This window comes from Anas platyrhynchos, chromosome 22, assembly GCF_047663525.1.
Source record: "Anas platyrhynchos isolate ZD024472 breed Pekin duck chromosome 22, IASCAAS_PekinDuck_T2T, whole genome shotgun sequence".
NCBI classification, from domain to species: domain Eukaryota; kingdom Metazoa; phylum Chordata; class Aves; order Anseriformes; family Anatidae; genus Anas; species Anas platyrhynchos.
This window is the reverse complement of record NC_092608.1, coordinates 1,362,942-1,385,340: the sequence shown is the minus strand read 5'-3', so window position 1 is coordinate 1,385,340 and position 22,399 is coordinate 1,362,942. Positions and strand designations below refer to the sequence as shown.

General features: G+C 51.4%; 2 protein-coding genes across 3 annotated transcripts in view; one reads left to right on the top strand and one right to left on the bottom strand.

Annotated features, from left to right (window-relative positions):
• Positions 1 to 140: 140 nt before the first annotated feature.
• Positions 141 to 4,031, bottom strand: TPRG1L (tumor protein p63 regulated 1 like). Its single transcript, XM_027443414.3, has 5 exons — positions 3,803 to 4,031; positions 3,619 to 3,710; positions 2,635 to 2,811; positions 1,888 to 2,041; positions 141 to 1,571 (listed from the first exon to the last, which is right to left on the bottom strand). Exons 1-5 carry the CDS (start codon positions 3,992 to 3,994, stop codon positions 1,377 to 1,379), a joined length of 810 nt encoding a protein of 269 aa, XP_027299215.3. The 5' UTR covers positions 3,995 to 4,031; the 3' UTR covers positions 141 to 1,376.
• A 1,567-nt stretch (positions 4,032 to 5,598) lies between these two features.
• The window catches only part of MEGF6 (multiple EGF like domains 6), a 72,615-nt gene continuing 55,814 nt past the window's right edge, over positions 5,599 to 22,399 (top strand). The window contains exons 1-4 of one of the 2 annotated variants that reach the window (XM_038166496.2): positions 5,599 to 6,378; positions 7,401 to 7,535; positions 9,825 to 9,934; positions 14,948 to 15,052. In XM_038166496.2, the coding sequence (XP_038022424.2) occupies positions 6,293 to 6,378; positions 7,401 to 7,535; positions 9,825 to 9,934; positions 14,948 to 15,052 (436 nt within the window). In that variant the 5' untranslated portion in view covers positions 5,599 to 6,292. Of the gene's footprint in view, positions 6,379 to 7,400; positions 7,536 to 9,824; positions 9,935 to 14,947; positions 15,053 to 20,437; positions 20,487 to 20,791; positions 20,897 to 22,399 lie in introns of those variants that run through there. The other variant, XM_072027011.1, reaches the window with a different exon arrangement.

Below are 22,399 nucleotides of genomic sequence, written 5' to 3'. Positions count from 1 at the left end.
CTGTTGGACCATCCTTTATCTTTAATTTGAGTAGCCAGCCTATGATTCTTCAAGGGAAGGGACATTTACCAATTTATTTTTTTCTTCTCCTACTTAATTTGACAGGCTCAGTCTCCACAAAATGAAGATCAGTGAACAAATTTAGTTGGCATTTAACTTTATTGCAAGATAAAATAAATAGATACCTTAGAAAATGCATTGAGAGGGGCATGCAGCATGATTTCAGCTTTATATAAATTTCAGAAATCCACATCTACTTTAAGTTCAAGAAAATACCACTACAGCACTTACTCAGTATTGCAGTTATGCAGACAAATGCTCTGATAGAGCAGCGTATAGAAGGTCCTACGCAATGGCAAAGCTTGTTACAGTAACCACAGGAGTAATTCTAGTTTTAGTATCTCTTGCTCCTGAAAAGCAGTACTAGAGAGGGTAAGTGCAAGACTGAATAAATCAAGACTGACATTAGATTAGGTCTTAGGTATTAGGAAGTCCTGTACTGCTGCTGTCCCAAACCACAGTAAATTTAGGAAAAATTACAAAATATAAATCTAATCAAAGTAGAATTACTTTAAGTTATAAAACTGTTCCTGTAAATAATAACTTTGAAGGCAAATGTGTTTGAGGCTTTTGGCAACACTCTCAAGATAGTCTTTATTCTATGGTTGCAGCAAGAAAACATAAACTGCCAAGTTAGACTCAATTAAGAAGGAACTATTTTTACAAAAAGTTAATACATTCAGCCATACCCATCAGTTTACAAAGTAAAGGTTCGTGTACACTGCTCTGCTTCTGAGCAGATGTGGCAGTGCAGCTTAACAAAACTTGCTGACTGTTTTGCTAAAGAATGACTGACACAGCTTTCAACATTCTTAACAGGCATTAATCAAAATACTAAGATTACTGTAACTGAGGCACTAATACCGCTTTAAACAGTCACAAGCACGCCACATGATTTGACACTGTATAGGGCACTAATATGGCATGAACGTGCTGCAGTGCCTTGGAGATCTGTAGAGTGCAGCAGAAATCAATCGCATGGAATTAACAGGGAAGAACATGTAGTTAGAAGTGGAAGAGGAAGTAACGACTGCTCCCTGGCCCTGTGTAAGACCCAGTAAGACCTGTAAATTAGATACAGAATATGAGAGTGACACCACCTTGTGTCCACTTCAGGTTAAGCTGGCTTGTGCATTCTAGTGATTTCCTTAACAACCACAACCAGGGCTTCCTGGGACTGATTAGTTCTACAACCACCCCCTTTTGTTCCTGTAACTTTTCCCCTTTGATTATCAAATATTCTGCCACAGTGTGCACTCTCCCCAGGAGACTGATATAAAATCACCTTCCCTTGAAAAGATTAAATGCAATGAATTTTAAAATCCAATTTTGCCTCTTGTCATGGAGTAGCCGAGTTTGGCTTCGTTGTTGATGAAGGACATCAATCCCAGGTAGGTTTCGATCAGGAGAGGACGCTCCAGCACTAGCACACCGTTAGCCCTTCCTGGCAATGGACACTCCTTGTGGGCCTTCTTCACAGCTTGAATTAGCTGGGTTTTAAAGTCTTCCAACTGAAAGAAAAAAAAAACACCAAGATGTTCTTCCATTGTTTTAAAAAGTGTTAAGCTTTCACAGGCAAAGAGCTGCTGATGTTGAAGTTGAAAGCATTAACACTAAAGCTGTAGTTGTGATTAACCTTGCATGTCATAACCTTTACTTTCTGACATTTAATACGGAGAATGGGGAGACAGCTTGCAGCTCTAAGTTTTGTCTTTAATTTATCTGCTTCTGTTCGATTTACCTGCTGTGTCTTTTCAAACTAATCTAAGTAGTATCCAGCCTATGATACCAAGAAGCCATCTAGAATAGGAAAGGCGATTTCCTTACTAGGCAGAGGGATGTGATCTTCTCATCAGCATCTGCCATGGGATGTTCAGTGAAGGTGGCGTACGGGACGCTTGTGGACCACGGGTTCCATCGGCTGATGAAGGAGGCACGGCTTTGCTTGTCCCACTGAATGCGAACCCCAACGCCTTCTCGCCTGATGTGGAGGACAGCAGAATTGACACAGAATTCTTTTAGTCTTTGCAGTGAGTTTAATTAGAGGCGTACCTTCTGAAAGAGTCCTACTTAAAACTGGCAGCTAAACTGTTTGGTAATACGCTTTTCTCTAGGAAAGTGATAAAATAATTAAACATTAAATAATTCCATCCCTGAAACACTTAGAGACGTTCAGCTAAGTGCAAAAAGGTAGAGCTGATGAGACATCTAGGACACAAAGCCTAAGCCATATTGTCTGTAGTGACCTACACTTCGGTATGACCTGACCTGTACTCCTGGCTTTCTAATAATGCTCCGGTGCTGCTGCTGCTCACTGCGTTATCTAACAGCAATGAACTTCTCCCACACCTGCTGGTCTTGTCCTGGAGCAACTCGCTTTTAATGCAACTAGTAAGTGTCCAAGCAAGACCGCAGCTACTCTGATCTTCCAATGAAGTTTCAGTAACTGTAAATGAAGTCAACGAGTTAACAGAAGCAAGAGGAAGAATTCTCAAAAGGTGCCCAATGTTTAAAACCACAGGTTGTCAGACACACTACTTAGGGTAATGCTACAACATTGCTGCATCAACTTACTTGTTCAGAGATTTAGGTGGGAACTCAAACTCTCCTACAGAGATGGTATCAACTGCGTTGAGTGAGATCCTCGTCACGTGCTGGCACTGCAGGCTGATGAAGTCGTATTTACAGACCAGAAGGGACCGGTCTGTGATGAGCACAAGTCGCTCCTTCTCGTTGTTCCAGTGGTCAATTCTGGGAAGGTAACGAGAAGGAGCCTTAGGGGTCTTCTTGGCTGTTGCCACGTTGCTTGGTGTTGCCACATTTACTAAATCAATAACTGCATTTGTGCAAGGACAGGGTAGAGAAACAGTCTTCTGTAACTGTGCTGTGACAATGTTTTCATCTGGAAGCGCATCAGCACACCCAAATCGTCAGTTTCCTCATGTTTAACACAAGATCTTACCTTTCCCTGCATGTTTTTCCACCCTACCTTCTTGAACAGCTGAGACAATTTCATCCTCAGGGCATCTACAGCTGCTCCTACTTTCACTCTGAGGGCGATGAAATCAGCATTCAAACTTGACACCTACTAGAGCTTATTCTTACCGCTTTGACTGTCTTACAAAAATTAACAAACGTCGTTTCACCAGGAATGGAGACGTAAAGCTGATGAGCCCACGATTATTCTCGTGGTGCCATGGTGAATTACAGCCCGGGGCTGCACAGAGCCTCTCTGGGTGCCAGGGCACACTCCCTGCTGCCCCGAGGTGTGCCGTGGGTGCAGCCTGGAGCCGGCTGCTGCCTGCAGTGGGGAAATTGGGGCCAGGAAATGAGGGTAGGGGGCTGGGATTTCGGCTCTGGGGGCTCAGAAACGGGGTCTGGGGGCTGGGATTTCGGGGCTGTGGGCTGCCTGCAGCCAGCAGCAGCTCCTGCCTGGCCCCCAGCCCCTCACATTCCGTCCCCCCCCGTTCAGCTCCGCTCACCGGCGGGGGCCCCTGTACCCCATCGCCCCCCCTCAGCCCCCTTTTACCCCCCATTTCCCCCCCCCAGCCCCCTTACTCCGCCAGCAGCCACACGCTCTGCACCTCCCCGTCCTCGGCGGGTGTCAGCACGGCGCGGATCTCCCCCACCGCCTGCTCCACGGCTCCGGGCTGCGGGGAGAGAGAGCAACGGTGAGGCGAGAGGGGACGAAATTTGGGGAAATTCGGGAAAGGGGGGGGTGGGAGCCGGGGCCGGGCCCTACCCGGAACACGAAGAAGTCCCGCAGGCGGCCGCGGCGGGTGGCGGTGCGCACGGGGAGCGGCCGCAGGCTCTGCCGGGCCGGGGGCGCCGGGGGCCCGCGGGGGGACAGCGGCACCGGGGCCGCCACCCCCAGCACGGCCGCGGGGCCGCAGCCCCCCGGGGGGCCGCCCGCGGCATCGCCCAGCGCCAACATGGCGGGGAGGGGCGGGGCCGGGCCACCAGGGGGCGGGGCGGAGGGGAGGGAGCCGGGGAGGGGGCGGGGCTTGGGGGAGGGTTAGGGTTAGGGTTGGATTTGGGGTTGGGGTTGGATTTAGGGTCAGGGGTTAGATTTAGGGTTGGGGTTGGAGTTGGGGTTAGGGTTAGGGTTGGGGTTAGGGTTAGGGTTAGGTTTAGATTTAGGGTTGGGGTTAGGGTTAGGGTTAGATTTAGGGTTAGGGTCAGGGGTTAGATTTAGGGTTAGGGTTAGATTTAGGGTCAAGGGTTAGTTTTAGGGTTAGATTTAGTGTTGGGATTAGATTTAGGTTTAGGATTAGCAGTTAGATTTAGGGTTGGGGTTGGATTTAGGGTTACTGTTAGGGGTTTAGATTTAAGGGTGGGGTTGGATTTAGGGTCAGAGGTTAGATTTAGGATTAGATTTAGGGTCAGGGATTAGATTTAGGGTTAGCATTAGATTTAGGGTTATATTTAGCATTAGGGTTTTGGTTCAGGTTAGAGTTTGGGTTAGAAGGGTTAAGGTTTGGGTTAGATTTAGGGTTAATGTTTGGCTTAGGTTTACGTTTAGGGCTAGTATTCAGGTTAGGTTTAGGGTTAGGGTTCAGCTTCATGTCTGGCCTTGGGTTCAGGTTTTGCTTTTTGTTTATGTTTGGGGTAGGGGTAGGGTTTGGGGTGGCCGCACTGGCAGTGGTGTCACCGAGCAGGGTTTGCACCAGCCCAGGCCCTCGCCCGCTGCTGGTGCTGAGGACACGGGGCAGGGGCGCAGATTGTGGCCGTGACCCCACTGCCCAGAGGCACAGCAAAGGGCAGCCGCAAGCTGGAGCCCCGGCAGCAGAGGTGAAATGATGGGGGGGAACCACTGGCAAGTTCACGTTTGTATTTCCCCAGCCTCTGTCCTTATTGCGGGTATTTTCTCCGCTCTTTTTAGAGCCCCGCTGCCTCCCTGCTGCACCCAGCCAGGGGGTGACACCTGCGGCAGGCGGCCGTGCTGGGGGTGGCACGGGGCTGGAGCCACCCCGACCTGACCCCGCAGGCGGTGCCGGGCTCCAGGCACCCCCTCTGAGTGCGCTGCCTCCGCTCCGCGCCCTCCTGCCCGCAGCCCTCGCTCCCATGAGCACGGGGGGACAGGGGGACAGCAAACCTCGCCTGGAGAAGGGGCTTCGGAGGGCACCGCGGGGCTGGCTTACAGCAGCGAAACCACTGAGACTACAAAACCTCTCACCGAAATACGTTATTTATTAATAAAACCTTCCTAAGGGCTGTCACAGCTCTCCTCTGTGCGGGTGTTTCTCAGAACTCGGGTTCCCCGCTGCCAGCCCGACGTGGCGCTCTGCTGCGCCTTCCCCGTGAGCCCCGCACACAGAGCCCGACTCCCTTGGGGAGAGAGCAGGGTTTTTTTCTGTTGGAGTGTGTAGAAGGAATGAATCTTTGCAGGATGCCTTAGATGGGCTGGAAAGGGCTTTGGGATGGTGTGGATAGAAGTTGCCCTTGGTAGTAGTGCAAAGGGGCTGTCGGGGAAACAAACCCACAGCGTCCCGCAGGGTTCCCCCTCCTCTGGTGGGAGGGATTTGAGGCTGTCAGCGAGAGGAGAAAGGAGAGCGTGTGAGCCAGAGGAGCTGGACCTGGGAAAGCAGGAGGGAAGTTTGGCTGCTCGGTGGAAACGCCGGGGGGCTGCTGGCTCCGTCTCCGGGGCAGCGAGGAGGGAAGGCAGGATGGCCGTGGCCCCGCAGGTGGGCTGAGCGAGCTCACCGCCTGCTGCTGGGGCAGCCCTCGGGGTTTGGTGCCTGGGGGACACCCCGGGGAGCTCCCCGCTTCATCCATCCCCTGCTGGGTGCTGGGTACACGCTGCCTGGCCGCGTGGCACGGGAGCACAGAGCAGCAAAACCCCCATGGGGCTTCGCTGCTGGATGGGACCCGGCCCCAGCGAACCCCCGGGGCTTTGCACCTTGCCGGGAAGCAGAGGCCAGAAGGAGCAGCCAGCCCCACGCTCCTCGCTGCGAGCAGACGGGTGCGAGGAGCCAGGTTTGGTTCTGGCAGCAGCCCAGCGGCGAGCTGCGTCCTGACCACGTCCCACGGACGGGGGAACCGTGCTGAGCCCGACCCGACAGGAGGAAGCCTCCAGGAGTGATAAATCCACCCAGCGGAGCCCAGCAGGGATCCCTGCGTGCCGGAGAGCATCGCCCGTCGAGGAACGAGGACCTGCCCGTGTGCTCCAGGTGCCCGCGAGGTCTCCGAGCTCCCACTGGTGGCACCTGGGGAGCAGAGAGGAGCCGGAGCCATGGAGCCTCCTGCGCTCGCCCTGTCCCTCATCCTGGCGCTGCGAATATCCTCGCTTGCTTCTGGGACCAAACTCCAACCCTACATGTGAGTAGATCCCGAGGGGATTTGTAGGGCAGGGGACTGCCAAGCGGAGGCTAAATGCAAGATTTTAAAATCAAGGGGGAAGGGAGGTGCAGGGAGGGCTTGGGGAGGGTTGTTTCATGGTTCTTAATCCAGTACCAAATGAATTTATAGTTAAAAGAAACTTAAAAGTCTGCACAGTCCCTGCCTGTAGAAGGTAATTCACTGTCTTTGACTGAAGTGTTGCTATTGTGTGAGCACAAGAGGCGATTATTGTGCAAATAGTTTGACCTTTCCTCACAGAGCTGCTGTTTTATTGCACTTTGTGTCTCCTCGGTGCTTCTTTCCCCCCCTTTTCCCATTACTCCAGGAGCACGTAGTCCTTTCTTTTTAATTGAATTTTACAGTTCCAGTTGGGTGTTAATCATTTAGCTTCTTTGGAAAACTTCCTCGCGAGCTTGGTCCCCTGCCAGCAGATGATCTCTGGATGCAGGGGTTGCTCTCATTCCTTTGGTAAACGAGCCCAGCGTTGCATGGTGCTGTCATGGCAAGCTGCTCCCCCCAAGGTTTTGGACATTTGGGTTTAGGAAAGCAGGAGCAGGGTCCTTTCCAGCAGCTTTGGCACGGCTTTTTCCCCCCATGTAAGGGATTTTGTGCCTCTGCTTTGACAAGCACTTTTAGGATTCTTGGACGAGGCACTGGAGACGAGCTGTGTGCCAAAGCATCAGAGAAAAGAAAATGCCAGCAGCTGGAAGTGCTGCCCCTTCCCATGGGCACCGCTGACGATGCCTGTGGCACACAGACCCGCTCTTTGGGGACACAAAACCCTCCTTCACTGGGACAAATTGCACCAAGCATCGCTGCTGCCATGGTTTTGGAGACGCAGAGGGCTCAGGGGCGAGGCGTGTAGGTACCAGCAAAGGGAGGGGACAGCCAAGGGGAACGTGCCGGGGTCCCAGGGGCGTTTCCAGGCTGGCTGCAGCAGTGTCACCGAGTGTCCCGGGGCAGTGAGATGCCAGCTGTGAACTCCAGTCTCTCTGTGCCAGGCCACACGTCTGCGCGGAGCCGGAGCTGGCGCTGGTGGGGCGCCGGGAGCCCTGCGCCCGGGCGCACGCCCGCACGGTCAGGGTGTGGAGGCAGGACTGCGCGGGACGGAGCTGGTGCACGGGCTACGAGCGCAGGTAGGTGCTCTGCCATCGCGTCCTCGTGCCGTAGCGTCGTGCTGCTCGGTTGTAATACCACCGAGGAGCTCGTGCTGGTGCCGTGGGAGGGTGGCGTGGCTGCGTTTATCCGTGCCGGAGAGGAGCCCGTTGGGCAGCCGCTGCCAGGCTCCACAAAGCCGTGCTTCAGCCCCCGCAGCCGAAAGCTGAGCAGCAAATTGCTGCGGTTGTTCAGGTAATTGGGGTTTCGTTTCTGAGCTGGGAGGCAAGAAGGGGCTGCAGGGGGAGGAGATGTGCAGCAGTGTGACCCATCGCCTTTCCGTCCCTCCACGGCAGCCAAATGGCCGTGTCCCCCACCTCCCCCTGCCCTCCACCTGCTTTCCTGGCCTCGCTAAGCAGCTACAGGCCTTTATAATATCACAGGAATGATTTCAAAGAAGCGTCTTGGACTAGAGACAGCTTTTAAGTCTCGAATTCAGGAATTCTTCCTAACCTGTAATTGCTGGTAATTACCTCGGTGATGATATCTGTGCAGCAGGAGGAAGGGAGCGAACAGAGTCCGGCTTTTGGCTGTGTTTAAGAGAGGACTTTGAAATGATAGGTGCCTGGGCTGCTGCCACTTCAAAGGCTGGGAGCTCTTCAGTCCCAGCCGTCCCTTTAGTCCTTTAATGTGCGTTTTTGACACTGTAAATCAAGGAGCTGAAAGGAAAAAACCCTGTATTGTGCTTCATTATAAATACCAGAGCAGCCCCGTGCTAAAACTCGGTCCCTGCCAGAAGCAGGGAGGTGAAGCCTGGAGGTGCTGCAAGGCGGAGCGAGGTTTGGCCGTGGAGTTTTAAAAGCAAGGAGAATAAAAGGGATTGCAGCCAAGCTGCCCCAGGAGAGATTTTGCTCCCTGTCCCTCGGCTCTGGGAAGCTCCTGGGCTGTGCTTTTGGGGGCTCCTGGCAAAGCGATGCTTCTGCTGCCGGTTGTGCAGCCTTCCCCAGCGAGCTGACAGCAGGCGGTGACTTTGCTTAGTCCCCGGTAACCGAACTGGGGGGTGACGGCGCTGTCCCTGGGGGCTGGAAGTGGATTTCCCAGCAGCAGGACACAGCAGGAGCTTTTAAGCCTGGGTTCCATTAGTTCTGGCTCATTCAACTCTGTCTGTGCCAGGGACTCCTGAAAACACGGAGGAAAACAGAAACGTCGACGATACTTTATCTGCTCTGCGGTTCTTTCCAGCCCACAGCATCCAGATACCCGCAGGCAGTCGGGGTTGTCAAAATATTTGCAGTTCCTTGAGAACCCCCGGGGGTGGCCGTGCCAAGTGGCGCTCACCCAGGCCGTGGAGGTTGTTCGGGTGCTGCCGGGGGCACAAAGCAGCCCAGGGCTCGTCCTGAGCTCTGCGGCCTCACCGGGTCCCTTAGACCTGAAAGGGTGAGAAAATTCCCATCCTGCACACCAGATAACCCAGCTCCCTGTCCCACGAGAGACAGAACAAAAAAGACTCCATGTCACCACGAGGGCATTTGCCTTTGTTTCTCGTATTCCTTATTTCTGACAGGGACTGGTTTTAGAGAGCCTGTGGTTTATCATATTTTTCTCCTGGAAGAAAACTGAAGAAAATTTTTTTCTTTCAGCCCTCTTGACCTAAATCTACCTACAAGTGTTCTCGTAGGTAGCACAGCAGAGCTGAGGAAGATGTTCCTTTACCCACTTCCTCCTGATTTAAATAGGAAACAAGGGAATTGTTGAGGATAGAAGAATGCTGTGGTCGATATTATTCTTTCTCTTTGCTTCTGGAACACGAGCATTGCCTTCGTAATTTGTCGACAGCTTGTACAAAAATTGGTATCTGCTGTCGTTTTCCTCAGCTGTGCTTCCATATGCTGGTTGGCACAGACGGGGAGCTGAAGGTTTCCTTCGCGGGAATCCGTGGTTCACCCTTGTTTCGCTCTGTTTGTAGCAACATTCAGACAAAACCAAACAAGGAGAACGAGTTAGGATAAATATTTTGGGTGGACATGTACAGCACATCTGCTGTGCCAAATACTTGTTGTTGTTTGTCTGGTTTGCTTTGGTGGAGCAGTTTTCATGTTCTGCCAAGGAAGCTTTTTAAAATTCAGCTTCAAAAGTTTTATCTCTGTTTCAGTTTTCGCATACACACAACAGCAGAATTCCGGGAGGGGGAAGAAAAGTGTCGCTTTTATTTATTTATGTTCCAGATCAATCCCCACTCTCCTGCCCCAGCCAGAGCTACGACCCCTGTTGCCTGCACCCCTGGTTCTGCAGGAATTAACGCTGTCCGGGCCATGTTTGCTCTGTTTCAGGACCGTGTACTACACGGGCTACAGGCAGGTGTACGAGGTGCGGTACCGGACGGCGTACAGGTGCTGCCCAGGGTGGTCCCAGCTCGCAGGCGATGCCGGCTGCCTGTACCGTAAGTACCCGCGGCTCCGGGTGCCGCCAGCACTGTCCTTTTGGCCGAGGATGCTCATTTCAAGTCCCGTGCCTCCAGGAAATGCTGCAACAATGCCTTTAAAAGGAACTTTGTGTTGTTGTTTGTCTGTGTTTTTTAACTTTTTATTTATTTGAGTTGTGTGTCAGATTTTCCTCTGGCTCCCCAGCCAGCCCCGTGTTTGCTTTCCGTTTCTGCAGAATTTCCCCCTTGCAGCCTGGAAGGGTTGTCAGAGGCGCGTTCATTTATCCGGCTGCCAAACGCTGTTAAACATTTAAAGCCCAAAGTGGTGATTTAAGTGGTGCTGTTGGCAGAAGCTCTGGAAAGCGATGATCCAAGTCCTGAGTGGACTTTTCATTACCCAGCCCCGTAATTGCTGCCTGTGTGACGCCGTGGCGAGGGCTCCTCTGCCCCCTGGTTGCTCTCGCTCAGCATTTTGAGAGGCTTGTGTGCCGGGTCAAGGCAGAATCTCATGCGTTCCCCATGTCAGGGTCAGGCTCTGGAGGTGCTCTCCAGCCCACACCATGGATGAGAAGCTCTGGTTTCAAGTAATAGGCAGGGAAACCAACAAAGCTCTTGGGATCCAACCTGCCTTGCCATCAGGGGGATGAAAGCCAGCAGTTTCCAGCCCCATTGTAGAAGCGGTTTTGATTGCAGTTGACCTACAATATAGGAAAATGGCTCCTGTGCTGGCCGCCCTTTGTTCTGCAGGCAGGCTGCCTGCAGCTTCCTCGCACTTTGATGCTTGAAGAAAAGCTAAAAAAAAAAAAAGTGTCTAGCAAGCCAATCTTCGTTCTTCCTGCTGAAGAACCCAACCTCGTTGTGCCGCAGGAAGCGTTGCAGTGCCCAGTGAGCCATCAGTGAGCATTAACAACCTCAGGTGAACTCCAAACCGTGGCTGCCTGGACGTTTTCCTGCAGGGGAAACGAGGGATCCCAGCAGGAAGGAAGAGGTGACAAGGGAGCAAAGCTGCTCAGAGCAGGCTCCTGTGAACGGGAGCCAGGGGAGCTCCAGCACACGTGGGGACGAAATGCGGGGACTCTCCATACCCATTTCATACTGCTGGTGCGACAGGCGAGCCCAAGTTCCCAGGAATAAAGCAGGGGCACTCACACACCTCAGATGCAATATGTGCCGTGGGGAGCTCGTCTCTGTGCCCCTCTGCACAGCCGGGGGCTCCTCCAGGGATCGCCCAGGGTGGGAAGCTCCCGCAGCATCGCCCTGCATCGCCTCCCGAGTTGCGGGCTGGACTGGGACAAATGGTCCCAGCCAAGCCAGATCAGGAATCTGTGGTTGTGCCCCAGGTCCTGCCCAGCTCCTGGGGCTGGGATCTGCTGCCGTGATCCGCAGCCCGTCCCGGGGACCTGGTTTCTGTGCCAGCAGATCTCCCGTCCAAGGGGCTCGGTGCTGACGGGGGCGTGATGGCTTTTTCTGCTGGTGCGAGCACGGGGACATCTCCCTCTGGGCCCACAGGGAGCGTAGGAAGGGCTGGCCGAGGAAATGAGTCAGGAAAATCGGTGAAGTGCTGAGGCAGGGAAACACGACCAGGGTGTTATTCGCATTAGCGGATTTTCGGCGCTGTGAGCAGCAGCCACGGGCCCGCCTGCCCCCTGCTGCAGCAAAGGGCGGTGAGGTTGTGCCAAACCATGTCAGCGGGATTTGTGGCCCTTCCTGCACGCCTCCAGGGATCACTGGTGGTGCTCCAGCAGCACAGAGGGGGGATCGCTGCAGGCAATTCAATTGCAGCGGTCGGATGCCGTGAGGTGGAACCATTCCAGTGTATTTGTCCTGTCCCTGTCATGCTGTGAGCCTTGCAAGGCAGCCTCGATGGGCTGAGCATCGCCAGCAAATGGGCACCGTGGAGCCAGGCTGGGATCCACTGCCTGAAGTCTCATTTTTTGGTGATTTAGGTGAAGGAGTCAGGGAAAATGGAAGAACCTGGCTGTACATTTTGAGCACTGCATTGTTTCTAGTAGCATTGAGGCAAGAAAGAAGGAAAGAAAACTTTGGATTGTGCTTCTTGCAGATGTGGAGAGTGAGCAAAACCAAAAAGCTGCAGTGCCTCAGGAGGTTTTGGAGCACAGCTGGACGTGGGAAGTGCCACGAGCCCTCTCTGCCTTGCTGTGTAGGAGGAAACACCCCGGGAACTGTGTGTGACAGCAGGCACGGTGCAGCTGGGCAGGGGCTGGAGGTGGTTTCCCAGCTTGCAGCAAACTGCAGCAGCCGGGCAGCCTGTCTGGTACGGGGTCACCTCGGTACCTGGGGCTGCACAGCTCTGAAAAGTGGCTCAAGCATCAGATCAGGAGATAACTGGCCTTCTGAAGCAACATTTCATCACTGTCTCATTAGTTTGGGTGGGTGAGTGCGTGGACTTCAATGGTGCCTTTGTGTTAGTAAATAATCTTTGTTTTGGAGGAGGGGGGATTTGAAAACTCATCAGGTTCTTAAAAAAGCCAAGACTGAGGCTTAAGTGTGTTAGCTGTAATGCACCCAAGGCACAGAGCCCGGGGAGCTCAGGTGTCAGCGGGAAGGGGACTCGGAAGGAGGCAGGTACAGAAAGCTGAGCAGCGCGTGGGAAGTAAGGAGAGAAGCCAGTGTAATTGCTGATTTCTCTGCCGTAAATGTAGGATACGATGTGAGGAAGCCAGCCAGATCCAACGAGTTTAATCAGGAGGTCTCTCCGTCAGGTACCTTTTCATCTTTTTTGCTTTGGCGTGTTGGAAATGAAGAACCCCAAGCTCTTGGGGCTGCTCATCTGGTGGCTCCATAGAGAGGTTGGATGTCCCCAGGGCATCTCCTGAGAATGCTGTCTGCTCTCTGGGCTTTGAGCAAGTAAAAGAAGCGACAGAGCACACATCGTTACAGTAGGGGTGTGTCTATGTAGCAAGGGTGCGAAATTATAGGACGTAATATTCACCGAAACGTTGACAAAACCGTAATCAGTGCAAGCCAGACGGAAAGCGTTGCACGAGACAATGTTGAGATTTAGCACAGGGGGGGAATTAGGAAATCAATTGTGTTTCTGTAGGAAAAACAGCGCCCATATTTGATATATGGGGCAGTGAGAATAGTGGGAAATTTGGTAATGCGGTTATTAGCTTTCCATGCAGGGAAGGCTGTGGCTGATTGCATTGTGGTGTGAGCTGTGTAAATACATCCCAGCGTCCTGCCCAAGGGCTGGGCCCTGCAGAGGTTTCACCTCGCACGTGAATTTCGTGCGAGGAGCTGCAGACGTGAGATGAAAGCAGCCAGGAGCGGGACTCTGCACTCTGTGGGAGATGTCCTGCAATTTTTTCTTATATAGAGAAACCCTGGCAGATGTTCTTCACCCTTTGCATCTCCAGAAGGACACCGTGCAGGGCTGGAGCTGGGCCATCAACACCGAGCCACAAAAGGCTGCACCCAGCTCCCTCCAGCTCCGTCTGGGCCATGTGCGCTGTGCTCTTTCTAGTAAATTTGTGTTTCTGAGCCAGCAGGCTGAGGGTTGCCAGGTCTGTCTGCTGTAACTCCAGCTACTTGAAATAATTACGGGCTCTGGGTCTGCGGGACACGAGGGCCTCAAAGCAGGTGACCGTGAAAGGGCTGGCAGCAGCGCCGCGTCCCTGCCAGGGCTCCCCAGTGCCAGCACAGCACACGGGCACCCTGTGGTGGAAAGGGAAGGAGGAAAGGAGTAGGAGAAAAAAAAAAAAGAAAAAAAAAAAAAAGAGAAGCTGGCCAGCAGCACAGAAGGTCTGTGAACAGAGGAAATTGCCTTGTCCAACCTTTAAGTGGACTTGAAAAGGAAGGCGTTGTGCTGCGTCCTCACACTGCCACAAAGCACGGCAAACACGGCATCGTTTGCTAAAAGCACTTCTGAGATGAGCGCTTTCTAGTGGGAAATATAAAATGTTTGCTGCATTTCATGAGCTTTAAGAAGTGTGTTTCGTTGGGAAAACTTGCTCCTGTTTGTGGCTTTATTGGGATGTTTGAAAAGGTGGATTTCAAAAGCCTAATTGAGCATTCTCTCTCTCTGTGTTCATTTCACACTTCACTGGGTGAGAACAGAGAAATGTGGCTGCTCGGGCTTCCTTGCAGTTTAGCTCCGTTTCATTCTCTGGTCCACTCAAAAGGTGACACCACGCCTGGACGGCCGGCTCTGCAGGAAAGGAACGCGGCTGCTGGTGCTTTTTTTTTTTCCTTAAGGACGCCTCCAGTTTCAAAGCAAGTTATCATTGCTGGTACGAGGTTGGGTACGATTCCTCGTGAGCCATTTTCCTGATGATTTTACCCACTCGCTGGCTGGCATTGCGTTGTTTTAGGAGTAGAAGTGAGGTCCGTTGGCTGCTGGAGAGCAGCCGTGGGCGCGCATCACCGTGCAGGCAGGACAAAGCATGCGCCGGGGAGCGAGCGAGTTAATTGCATGGTTCATCTCTGGCTCTTGGGGGCAGAAATAATCTGAACCCTGATGAGAAGGTTAATTAGCTGTATCGCTGCCTGCCCACAAGATACGGGGCAATGCCCATTCTGATGCAAGTGGTCTTTCATCCAGCCCACCACAGGACCGGTTTGTGAGAGTAGCTTAAAATAAAATAAAATTGTAAGCCAGTTGTTTTAGCGAGTGGCACGGCTGGCAGCAGGGACTGGGGAAGGAGACGAGCGCCCTGCCTCCAGCCACTCAACCAAGCAGTGTTTTTATTGTGCTTCCCATCCGACAGCTTTGTTGTGCTTTGAAGGCGTCACTTACTCTGCAGAAAGCCCCAGCGAGGTAAGGAGGCAGGGATTAGATTAATTCCGTGCTCAGCTGAAACCCAGCCAGTGCTGGCCCCGAGGTGGGAGCTGTTTCCCTTCCTATGGCACCTAGGTTTTAGGACAGATGCCCCTCAGAATTGTTCAACGGGATTTTTGTAATTATTCAAGTTTGCTGCGGGGCTTTGGGAACTCAGCGCGTGGGCATTTATTAGCATAGGTGCACTTCTGCTCCTGATCTCCAGTTATTCTCTCTCTCCCCCCTTGCAGCTGCCTGCAGTGCCGGGGTTTGTTTCAACGGAGGGAATTGCGTCGAGGGCTCCTCGCAGCTCTGCCTCTGCCCCGCTGGCTTCCAGGGCCCTCGCTGCCAGTTCGGTGAGTCGGCTTTTCGAGTTCTTCCTTTGATTTTGGGTCAGAAGTGGAGGAGATAAAGAATGAGGGATACCCCAGTATTTTTTTTTAATCCTTACTGGCCATTGTTTTATCTGCCTAACTCCGATAATCTTCCCTCTACTTTCTTTGGCCGCTGTTAGTAATGTTTGGGGAGTTTGGATGGTTGGGAAGGAAACGCTTATCAGGCCTGGCTGTGAAGCACAGCCCCATCGCTCCGTGCTGCCCTCCGCAGGGGCTGTGCTGGGGGCCAGGAGGAAGCCGATCCACCTCAGGTCAAACAGAAACAGCCCGAGTGAGCCCAGCAGTGGGCTGCCACAGCAGGAGGGGAAATAACTGCGCTCTGACCAACTGCACGGTTACATCCTCAGCTAGGTCTAGCTGGGGGCTGCTAAGATTTATTTAATTAACGTTTGCACAGTACACAAATTCTCTCTTGCAGTCCATTGAGTTTCTTACGTTTGGTAATTCAGAGATGTTTTGATTTGGCAGCAGAGCATCCGCATGGCAAGCGACCACCAAGCGGGACGGGTCTGCGTGCCGCAGGAGCTGGACTTCTGCTGAGGAGGGCTGGGGGGTCCCTGCCCAAAGCCCCCACCTTGGGGCAGCATCAACTCAGAGGGGCTTAAAAGGCCCGCAAGGATCATTTAGACAAATCCCATAAAGAAAGAGGATTCTCTCAATCAGCTGCCAACCGTAGGTTGGCCAAAACCTCCTCGATGCTGTTGGCTTTGGGCTGCCTCCAGCCCTTGCTCGGTGTCGTTACCTGAGCTCAGGCTGTGTGTTTGCAGCAGACCCCGAGGTGCCAGGTGTGGGTTTGTGTGCGATGGTTACCTGCCCCTGCCATGCCCAGTGGTGGCACCAGCCCCTAATTCTGTGATGAATCCCCCCAAAAAAAGTCATCTTGAGCCCCTGCACGCAGGTCTTGCCCCTGGGGCTGCTGTCCCTTGGTGCTCGTGCTCCGTGCCCTCGCTGCCCGGGGCGGTGTTGGCGGCAGTGGTTTCCCTTCGATGAGTTCAGCTGAGATGAAAAGGAGACTGCTTAAAAATAATTTCCTGTTTGTTTTGCTTTGTTTCTAAAACAGTCAAACCGCAGACATAATAGCAGTGCGAGTCCAAATTATTTATCCAGCCGGTGACACTCTCCTATCTTCAGTTTAAAGCCACGATGTAAAGCACAGCTTCTCTCTCTTCCTTTCACCCACAGAGGGTTGGAGCACAGCTACTTCTCAGAGATGTACGTGGTCCCGTCCTGCTTAGGCTCAGAAGAGACATTGCAGGGTTTTCCAGGAAGCAAACAGTCCCTAAATTGTCCCTGCATTTTTTTGTCTTAGCTTCTGTCATGCAAATTAATGAAATAAACATCAGATGTCTTCCCGTACAGAACCTGAGAGGTAAAAAAAATAAAAAATTTGGCATTTGGAAATGTTCAGCAATTCCCACAATTATAATTGGTTGCAGCTTTGAAAATAAGGAGCACATTTCTGAGACCCCCAAACGTTTTCTCTAAAAGGGAAATGAGCGATTTTTTCAGGAGAGGAAGAAAGTTCATCTGTGGGTTTACAAACATTGCCCCCCTTGGAGGAGGAGCCTGAAGTCAGTGCTTTGGGTCGGATTTGGAAGGCTGGGGATTAGATTTTACTGTCCTCCAAAGCTTTTTGAGGCAGACAGGGAGGACAACAGCAGGTTGTGGGGCTGGCATGCTCGGGATGCTCTGGCTCTGCCGTGGGTTTCTGCAGGGCTGCTTGGCAGCAGGGCTGGGAATGGGATGGGGCCACCCCGGTGCTCTGGAGCTCACATCGGCAGTCCCGCGGTGCCAGGCACAGGTGGGATTATCTTCTTGGTACATATTATCTTCTTGAGAAATGCTGCCCCCAAACAGAGCTGGTTAGCATTTGACTGGGGTGAGTCTGGATGTGGTCTGGAGGCTTTGGAGGCTGCTCGATGAACGCAGCACGAGTCAGCCCTGGGTGCACGACGCTCTTGTCATTCGTCTCCCAGAAACCTGTGTCAGATCCTAACGGTATCGCTTCTTTTCTGGAAAGAAATACAGAAATGTTTGCTTGAAAAGCAGGACGTTCTCCATCCTGAACAGGCCCTTATCATCGGATGTTTTTGCTGGCCAGCCTGGGGCCGCGGCCACCCGCTGTTTACCCTGGCAGGGAGCACGGGGCCAGCCCGACCTGGGGCCGAGGTGCTGTCCTCCCTCGTCCCCCGAGCTGCGGGACGTGGGACTGCCTGGGCACTCCTTCTCTGCAGTCCCTCACCTCGGTGTGTGCTCACCGACTCGTGCTCCAGCTCGCGTGACTTCCCCAGCCCGAGCAGCTCCCAGAGCCACGTTTGGAACAACAGCAGGAGCCTGTGTTTGGTGTTTCATAGTTTCACAGTTCGCAAGGCCAATTTAAAATCCGTTTGTGAGGTTAAATAGCGGCAATTGTTCCTTGGCCGACAATTTATTGGACAGATTCCCCTGTTAATAACAGCCAGGCTAAACGAGGCAGAGCCCTTCTCCAGCAGCCACGAAGCCGAGATACTTTTCTTAGCAAGCACCCTGCTGGTTCGCAGGTCTGCCTTGCTGCTGGGAGGGGAGAAGAGCCTGAGCCCAGGGGAGCTTTCTCGAGTCTGCAGCCCCGCTGTGTAGTGGTGCCTGGCTGGGATCACTTCTCTGGCTGGCTCAGAAAGGCCACGGAACAAGGGCAGCTTGTGCAAAGCTCCGCTCGTCCTGCGCTATCTGCTTGTCCATCGGCCAAAGGCGAGGTATTTAGCAGCTGGCACGCAGGTAGGGCCGGGCTCTTTGAAAAAGTCAGCAAGAGGAAGCGAGCCAAGGTTGCGCAGGGGTTTATTTATAAAAATTAAAATAAAAAGTCACGTCTGTGGAGTGAGTTTTGAAGAAAAAGGAAAGTGTGCTGCAGCTGTGGGCCAGGCTGGTGCCTGCACAGGGGGCTCCTGGTGCTGCCCTCGTGCCCGCGGGACACTTCCCGCAGCGCTGCCAAACCTTGTGCAGATGCACGGGACTCAGAATAAGTTCACAGTTTATATGGCTGGAATTTCTAGAGGTTAACTAGAGTGCAGCGAAAAGCCCTTTGGGTGTACGCTGACACGTTTAAAGCTGTGTGGCTCTGCCCACGAGTGATGTGGCAAAAGCATCACCGAGAGGTTTGTGTGAAGGAACCTGGTGGTGGCTGAAGGGGAACGGCTGGTGGAAGAGACTGATGTCCTAAAGGCTGTCGTGAGTTCAGGATATGGCTTGCTTTGTTCTGTTCAAGCTTTCCCTGGGTTGGGTCAGGCCTTTACTTTGAACTTGAGACTGAAGGATTTCGTTATCGTTTATATTGGGTGAAAGAAAACGCACGGCTTGAGTCCTTTAGATGAGCTGTGGCGCTCTGCTGAGATTTTTGGCGAATAAAGGAAGGAGGAATCATTCCATTGGCACCGCAACGGTTTGAAATTTTCATGTAGATCTTTATTACTATGTTAAAAAGGTGCAGGACCAAGTCAGTATTCAGGCTGAGAAAGTGGGAAAGAGAGAAGCAGGAAAGAAAAGCGTTGCTGTAAACCCTCCTGGAATTTTTAGAATTATCTTATGCTTAAATATGCAACATGGTCTGTCGTAAATCTTCAGTGTGTTATGCTTTCAATTTCTGGTTTTGGAAAGGTTGGAAAAAGCATTTTTTTATTCATTATGTGTTGCCTTCTCTGAGGCCTCCTTTAAAGGCTCTGCAATAGTCGATAACATCTCTTAACCAGATTCTGGAGCTCCTTATCTCCACTGCAACCATGGGTTTTAATTTTGCTTCATTTGCTGCATTTCCATCTTCACTCTCCTTTTCTGTATGGTCTCAGTGTTGCAGTGTAATTCAAGTAATAATTCAAGAAATGTCTATCTTTTGAGATTCCAGTCATTGCAAATACTTTTTTTTCAGGAAGATGCTCTGAGGACTGCAGCTCCAGAGGTGTAATTAATGAGAGTTATGTGAGGAGGGGAGGACACTTGCCGTATACCCTCGCTCCAAATTCAAGTGCTTGGATGCTTTGTGCATTCCTGTTGTCCTCTGAAGTTTTTTTTTTCCTTTTAACTGGAGCTGGAGCTTGCTGTTCTATGCAGCCTTTCACCAGACTAAGTCATCTGATAACTGAGGAGGAAAATCTTCCTTTGGCAGCCCCCTCAAACACGTCGAGGGTGGCACCGGCCAGAAGGAGGGGTTGTTACGATCGCTCGTCACTGCCAAGTCTGTTACAAAACTCACATGAGAAATGGTGTCTCTGAAAATAGATCGGCGAGTCCCTGACCCGGAGTTCAGAGGCTGAGCCCGGGACACTGCAAGCTTGTGCCCGTGCAGCTCCTTTGTTCTCGGGGCCGTGGGGCCGGGTCCAGCTGGCAGGACAGGGCCGGGGTCCGGGCACGGGGGCAGTGCCCCGGGGAGCACCCGACGTGCCGGGGCTGTTCTGCGCTGAGATTTTCCAGTCCTCGCTGGGTTGATTTCCCCCCAGACGTACTTAATTTTATGGGACTTCAGTTTCTTGTGGTTAAACCCGCTCATGCAGACACACGTGCTGTGCATGGTTGTGCAGACGTTTTTTCTTTGCATAATTTAGTGTTCATGGGGCCTCTGCAACCTCCTTTAGGTTCCCACTGGCTGCAAGGACACCTGTTAGACCCCCGGTCTCTATAAGGCAGCCAAAAAACTGTTTTTGAATGCCAACAGGTGTTTCTAGTTTGGTGTATGTGAGTGCACATTAACTGTCTTTCTGCCCCCCTCACTCCAGCTAATAAAACCACGGCTGGGTCTGGAAGCCCTGCAGGCAGCCCTGCTGTGGGTGCCAGGGAGCCCGGACCAGCTCCCTCCTGCATGGCCAGCCCTCCAGCACACTCCTAATCTGCCAACCTTCAGCGAAGCAACACATTTGTGGTGTTCTTGCTGTGCGTTCTGACAGATGAGCTGAAATCCAAGTGTCCTGCAGCCCTTGGGATGCATTCAGACCCAGAGCTGCTGCCTTTTGCCTCGCCTGTACCCACACAGATCACCGAGCTCCTCCAGCTCTGCCTGCATCTGGTCAGTGGCCATCTGTAGTTTCACAAAGGAGCTGATTTCTGATGCTTTTCACCTGAAGTTTGCCCTTTTCAGGTGCCTTCATCACAGGCTCCTCAAGGAGGTTTGTAAGCAGGAGGGGCTGAAAACTTGCGTTGCTGATTTGAGGTGGGAATCCAGTCCATATGGCCCATGCTAATACAAATAAACAGTGACAACAAAGTAGAATAGCCCGTGCTTTGAAGACTGAAATAGTTTTGTTGTTGTTTGTTTGTTTGTTTTTTAGAGATTTAAGTGGTATGCCTAAGGAGTGGATAGGACATTACCAGGGATCCTAACTAGTTCTTGGCTCTTGCATGCAGGAGCTGTTTCGAATCACTGATAATGGAGGTCAGTGGTGCTGGTTCATGGTCCTAATCTGATTGTCAGAGATCAAAGGGCCAAAATAATACCGTCTGCTGTACTAAAGGCAGCTGATCAGTAGGCTGCTGGGTTCCTTTTGCTGTGTTAACAATGCAGTGTGCAGTGGATAAAGAGGAAGGGTGGGTCTTAAGCTGTTAAAGAGAATCCAGGCGATATTGTGCCTTTCCTCGGCATACCATTGTGTTTTGTGAGACATATTGGATTTCAGCACAGCAGATGCTGAGATAATGGATGCCAGATGCATGTAATTAGAGGATACCTCTTTTCACCAGCTGCAGATTGTCCACCACTTCCTCTACTGTACATTTTCATCATGAGAAGCTTGGATTCTCACAATCTTCTGGTATCTCAGATGATACAAGGCTTCTCTTTAACTGGTAAGTGATGGTCTGGTGTAGCCCAAACCAGCCACACAGGGAAAAGTCAAATAATGTATTTTGATTTCGGTTTGTTCAGGAGCTCAGTTATGATTTGCCTTGGTAAACTTGCCTGGAAAATTATATTCTACATTGAACTTGAAAAATGAATCCCTAGAAAACTCCAAGGATTTAAGTGAAAGAATGCCAGGGATGTTTTTGCACTTATGTGAGAATAAGACATGGCTATTCACTTTGCTATCTCTAGTATAACAGGATATGTTCTTTAAAAATACATGTTTTTAACTTCAAGAATGTAAGTGGTTAAAAAGAGGACACTAAGTGATGTAGACAGTATGAATACAGAATGCATCATAGCATATTTAGCGATAAGTTCATCATGAGGATATTCATACTGGATGCAGGATTTTAATCAGAAGGAATCTGAGGCTCGTGTGAGATTTTGTATTTTTGTCTGATACATCTCCATCATGCATTTATTTAGTTCTGTGAATATTATGTTTGCTAAGTCTGTTGAAGTCCTGCATTTATTTCCCAGACAGAAATTTTTGAAATGCTCTGTGAGGTCAGTTTTCCAGACCTACAAAAATGGTTCAGTAGGAAGAAAATAATTCCACTGACTTATTTTGCCACATTTTTTCTACTACTCTGAACACCTTTGTCCTTTGTTGAACTTCCACTCTGGTTGTTCTGTCTCAGACCGATGCTCGTGCGGTGCTGAAGCTGTCCAGGTCGCTGTGTGGTGCTCCTGCTGTCACGTCGCAGGAGATGAGGAAATGAGGATGCTGGGCTCGGGAAAGGAAAGCCTTTGGGGATGTTTGTAGCACCACTTCCCATTCTGCAGTACTGAAACCTTTCGTAGCTGGAAATGCAGAACCCTTCTCCTGCAGAGTATTGGCTTTGATAAAAACATGAGAGATCTCTTTTAATGTCACAGCAGAGACTGGTGATGTTTGACACGTGTAGGAGAAACAGATGTAGAAAATAGATTTGGGGAGACAGCAGATCAGGTAATTTAGCCAGTTTAAAATGATTTAGGCATCATCTCCCTCCAACGCTGTCTGGGAAACTCCTCTGACTTGCACAGTTGAAGACTTGCTCCCAGTAAATAAATACATTATTTCCGCCTTCATTTTTTCCAGTCATTCAGATCTCACCCCATTAATAGTGAAGATTTTGGAATGTCAAAAACTTGGAGTATCTGCGTCTCAGAGCTGTACAATAGGTCTCTGTGGCAGGCGGGCCCTGAACCCATCTTTCTGCATGGAGGTGTTGGATTTGCCCTGTGATTCTCATAGCCTGCACAGCACTGTGAGGGGCTGTGCCTAAAAAACATTGCTAAATTTAAACAACAGCTTCCTCAAGAAGCTGAATGAATTTCAAGTTTAAAACATTACATTTGGCTTTTTTTTTTTTTTTTTTTAACTTGTGAATTTAGTAAGAAACAAGTAGCAATGACCCTTTCATTAGAGACAAAGGGAAGTGTGTATAAATGTCTTTTGT